This window comes from Salmo salar, chromosome ssa18, assembly GCF_905237065.1.
Source record: "Salmo salar chromosome ssa18, Ssal_v3.1, whole genome shotgun sequence".
NCBI classification, from domain to species: Eukaryota; Metazoa; Chordata; class Actinopteri; order Salmoniformes; family Salmonidae; genus Salmo; species Salmo salar.
This window is the reverse complement of record NC_059459.1, coordinates 82,781,563-82,786,562: the sequence shown is the minus strand read 5'-3', so window position 1 is coordinate 82,786,562 and position 5,000 is coordinate 82,781,563. Positions and strand designations below refer to the sequence as shown.

Sequence of the window (5,000 nt, the reverse complement as noted above, 5' to 3'; positions counted from 1 at the left end):
GTACCTCATAGCAGATCTCTCTGACAGTAATGTGACTGGGGACAGACCCAGTGGGGTGTAGGGTTGTATTGTACCTCATAGCAGATCTCTCTGACAGTAATGTGACTGGGGACAGACCCAGTGGGGGTGTAGGGTTGTACTGTACCTCATAGCAGATCTCTCTGACAGTAATGTGACTGGGGACAGACCCAGTGGGGGTGTAGGGTTGTACTGTACCTCATAGCAGATCTCTCTGACAGTAATGTGACTGGGGACAGACCCAGTAGGGTGTAGGGTTGTACTGTACCTCATAGCAGATCTCTCTGACAGTAATGTGACTGGGGACAGACCCAGTGGGGTGTAGGGTTGTACTGTACCTCATAGCAGATCTCTCTGACAGTAATGTGACTGGGGACAGACCCAGTGGGGGTGTAGGGTTGTACTGTACCTCATAGCAGATCTCTCTGACAGTAATGTGACTGGGGACAGACCCAGTGGGGGGTGTAGGGTTGTACTGTACCTCATAGCAGATCTCTTTGACAGTAATGTGACTGGGGACAGACCCAGTGGGGGTGTAGGGTTGTATTGTACCTCATAGCAGATCTCTCTGACAGTAATGTGACTGGGGACAGACCCAGTGGGGGTGTAGGGTTGTATTGTACCTCATAGCAGATCTCTCTGACAGTAATGTGACTGGGGACAGACCCAGTGGGGGTGTAGGGTTGTACTGTACCTCATAGCAGATCTCTCTGACAGTAATGTGACTGGGGACAGACCCAGTGGGGGTGTAGGGTTGTACTGTACCTCATAGCAGATCTCTCTGACAGTAATGTGACTGGGGACAGACCCAGTGGGGGTGTAGGGGTTGTACTGTACCTCATAGCAGATCTCTCTGACAGTAATGTGACTGGGGACAGACCCAGTGGGGGTGTAGGGTTGTACTGTACCTCATAGCAGATCTCTCTGACAGTAATGTGACTGGGGACAGACCCAGTAGGGTGTAGGGTTGTATTGTACCTCATAGCAGATCTCTCTGACAGTAATGTGACTGGGGACAGACCCAGTGGGGGTGTAGGGTTGTACTGTACCTCATAGCAGATCTCTCTGACAGTAATGTGACTGGGGACAGACCCAGTGGGGTGTAGGGTTGTACTGTACCTCATAGCAGATCTCTCTGACAGTAATGTGACTGGGGACAGACCCAGTGGGGGTGTAGGGTTGTACTGTACCTCATAGCAGATCTCTCTGACAGTAATGTGACTGGGGACAGACCCAGTGGGGGTGTAGGGTTGTATTGTACCTCATAGCAGATCTCTCTGACAGTAATGTGACTGGGGACAGACCCAGTGGGGGTGTAGGGTTGTACTGTACCTCATAGCAGATCTCTCTGACAGTAATGTGACTGGGGACAGACCCAGTGGGGGTGTAGGGTTGTACTGTACCTCATAGCAGATCTCTCTGACAGTAATGTGACTGGGGACAGACCCAGTGGGGGTGTAGGGTTGTACTGTACCTCATAGCAGATCTCTCTGACAGTAATGTGACTGGGGACAGACCCAGTGGGGGTGTAGGGTTGTACTGTACCTCATAGCAGATCTCTCTGACAGTAATGTGACTGGGGACAGACCCAGTGGGGGTGTAGGGTTGTACTGTACCTCATAGCAGATCTCTCTGACAGTAATGTGACTGGGGACAGACCCAGTGGGGGTGTAGGGTTGTACTGTACCTCATAGCAGATCTCTTTGACCGCCTGCATCCTCAGATCTCTGATGGTAACCCGTTTGGGGTCTTTGCTGATTCGCCGACGCTGAGGGATCTGATAGACCCTGAGCGGTTCTCGCCGTTTCCCACTACTGGGCAGGCCACAGCGCTTTACTATCGACTGGACCTATAGAATTACAACATATACATACACAGCACCAGTCAATAGTCTGGACTCATTCAAGGGGTTTTCTATATTTTTTACTATTTTCTACATTGTAGAATAATAGTGAAGACATCAAAACTATGAAATAACACATATGGAAACATATAGTAACCACAAAAAAAAGTGTCAAATCAAAATATATTTTATATTTGAGATTCTTCAAAGTAGCCACCCTTTGCCTTGATGACAGCTTTGCACACTCTTGGCATTCTCTCAACCAGCTTCATGAGGTAGTCACCTGGATTGCATTTCAATTAACAGGTGTGCCTTGTTAAAAGTTAATTTGTGGATTTTTTTGAATCTCAAATAATATAACATATTTTTGGTTACTACATGATTCCATATGTGTTATTTCATAGTTTTGATGTCTTCACTATTATTCTACAATGTAGAAAATAGTAAAAAATATAGAAAAACCCTTGAATGAGTAGGTGTGTCCAAATGTTTGACTAGTACTGCAGTTATATAACTATGTGTGTGTATACCTTGTTAGCAGGTAGTTTCTCTCTGAGGGAAGAAATCAGTCTCCAGCTCTCTTCACAGGATCTCTTATCAGAGTCATCTCCACTGTCTGAGTCTGTATACTGAGGAGACAACAGGGGTCATCCACACATCCTATCTCACCAGTCAGTCTCACCAGTCTGCTCCAGTAACAGGTCAGCCTCCTCCTCCTTCTCTCTCCTGTACTAACCCTCAGTCAGTCAGTCAGTCAGTCAGTCAGTCAGTCAGTCAGTCAGTCAGTCAGTCAGTCAGTCTCACCAGTCTCTGTTGTTCCAGTAACAGGTCAGCCTCCTCCTCCTCCTCTCTCCTGTACTAACCCTCAGTCAGTCAGTCAGTCAGTCAGTCAGTCAGTCAGTCAGTCAGTCAGTCAGTCTCACCAGTCTCTGTTGTTCCAGTAACAGGTCAGCCTCCTCCTCCTTCTCTCTCCTGTACTAACCCTCAGTCAGTCAGTCAGTCAGTCAGTCAGTCAGTCAGTCAGTCAGTCAGTCTCACCAGTCTCTGTTGTTCCAGTAACAGGTCAGCCTCCTCCTCCTCCTCTCTCCTGTACTAACCCTCAGTCAGTCAGTCAGTCAGTCAGTCAGTCAGTCAGTCAGTCAGTCAGTCAGTCAGTCAGTCTCACCAGTCAGTCAGTCTCACCAGTCAGTCAGTCTCACCAGTCAGTCAGTCTCACCAGTCTCTGCTGCTCCAGTAACAGGTCAGCCTCCTCCTTCTCTCTCCGGTACTGAATCTCCATGTCCTGCAGTCTGGGAGAGAGACCCCCGGGGGTTAACCAGATGATAGACGATTTGCACTGTTTCGCTATGGTTTTAGTCATCAATAAAGCACGAGGGCAATAATAATCACTCACTCACTCACTCACTCACTCACTCACTCACTCACTCACTCACTCACTCACTCACTCACTCACTCACCCTCCCAACCTCCCTCTCTCTCTCTCTCCTCCCACCCTCCCTCTCTCTCTCTCCTCCCACCCTCCCTCTCTCTCTCTCTCCTCCCACCCTCCCTCTCTTTCTCTCTCCTCCCACCCTCCCTCTCCTCCCTCCATCTCTTGTTTCCCTTCCTCTCTATCCTCACCTCTTCATTACTAGTTTGATATCTATCTCATTTCTCTCCCCCTCTCTCCCCCACACCTCTTCTCCATTTCCAGTTTGATATCGATCCCTTGTTTCTCCAGGAGTTCTCGCTGAGCGTAGGTCCAGTCCTCCGGCTCCCCCTGGAGGACTGTGTTGGCAGTGCATTCGGTCTCCTGCTGGCTGGGACTGGTACCGCTCCTCTCTCTCTGTTCTCGCTCCAGACGGGCCTGTTCTGGGTGGGTGAATCGGAACACGTGGTTCTTCCCCATCACTATACGGTTACCTGGGGGGAGGAAGAGGAGGAGGAGGAGGAGGGTCAGACAATAGAATACATATTGAACAGGAAGACTTTCATTCAAATATGATACAAACTTTTTAGATACATGTGGACAGTATGTTGGGTAGAAAGATAGACTGTTTCAGTGGAAGGATTATTTACATTGTTTAAGGATCATTTTAATTTGCCAATATGGCAACATTTTGGAATGCTGTGTTTGTCCAGTAGTAGTAGTAGTAGTAGTAACAGTAGTAGTAACAGTAGTAGTAGTAGTAGTAGTAGTGACAGTAGTAGTAACAGTAGTAGTAACAGTAGTAGTAGTAGTAGTAGTAGTAGTAGTAGTAGTAGTAGTGACAGTAGTAACCGTAGTAGTAACAGTAGTAGTAGTAGTAGTAGTAGTAGTAGTAGTAGTAGTAGTGACAGTAGTAACCGTAGTAGTAACAGTAGTAGTAACAGTAGTAGTAACAGTAGTAGTAGTAGTAGTAGTAACAGTAGTAGTAGTAGTAGTAGTAGTAACAGTAGTAGTAGTAGTAGTAACAGTAGTAGTAGTAACAGTAGTAGTAACAGTAGTAGTAGTAGTAGTAGTAGTAACAGTAGTAGTAGTAGTAGTAACAGTAGTAGTAGTAACAGTAGTAGTAGTAGTAACAGTAGTAGTAGTAACAGTAGTAGTAGTAACAGTAGTAGTAGTAACAGTAGTAGTAACAGTAGTAGTAGTAACAGTAGTAGTAGTAACAGTAGTAGTAGTAGTAGTAGTAGTAGTAGTAACAGTAGTAGTAGTGGTAGTAGTAGTAGTGGTAGTAGTAGTAGTAACAGTAGTAACAGTAGTAGTAGTAGTAGTAGTAGTAGTAACAGTAGTAGTAGTAGTAGTAGTGGTAGTAACAGTAGTAGTAGTAGTAACAGTAGTAGTAGTAACAGTAGTAGTAGTAGTAACAGTAGTAGTAGTAACAGTAGTAGTAGTAGTAGTAGTAGTAGTAGTAGTAACAGTAGTAGTAGTAGTAGTAACAGTAGTAACAGTAGTAGTAGTAGTAGTAACAGTAGTAACTGTAGTAGTAGTAGTAGTAGTAGTAACAGTAGTAGTAGTAGTAGTGACTGTAGCCCAGTAGTAGTAGTAGTAGTAGTAGTAGTAGTAGTGACTGTAGCCCAGTAGTAGTAGTAGTAGTAGTAGTAGTGAAGGTAGCCCAGTAGTAGTAGTAGTAGTAGTAGTGACTGTAGCCCAGTAGTAGTAGTAGTAGTAGTAGTGACT

The 5,000-nt window shown here is 45.9% G+C and overlaps 1 protein-coding gene across 2 annotated transcripts in view; it reads right to left on the bottom strand.

The window, feature by feature from the left end:
* The window catches only part of kif1ca (kinesin family member 1C, a), a 70,440-nt gene that overhangs the window by 7,242 nt on the left and 58,198 nt on the right, over positions 1 to 5,000 (bottom strand). For both annotated transcript variants that reach the window (XM_045701719.1, XM_045701720.1), the window contains exons 18-21: positions 3,538 to 3,763; positions 3,078 to 3,150; positions 2,392 to 2,490; positions 1,706 to 1,867 (exon numbers count right to left, since the gene is read on the bottom strand). In XM_045701719.1, the coding sequence (XP_045557675.1) occupies positions 1,706 to 1,867; positions 2,392 to 2,490; positions 3,078 to 3,150; positions 3,538 to 3,763 (560 nt within the window). The remainder of the gene's footprint in view (positions 1 to 1,705; positions 1,868 to 2,391; positions 2,491 to 3,077; positions 3,151 to 3,537; positions 3,764 to 5,000) is intronic.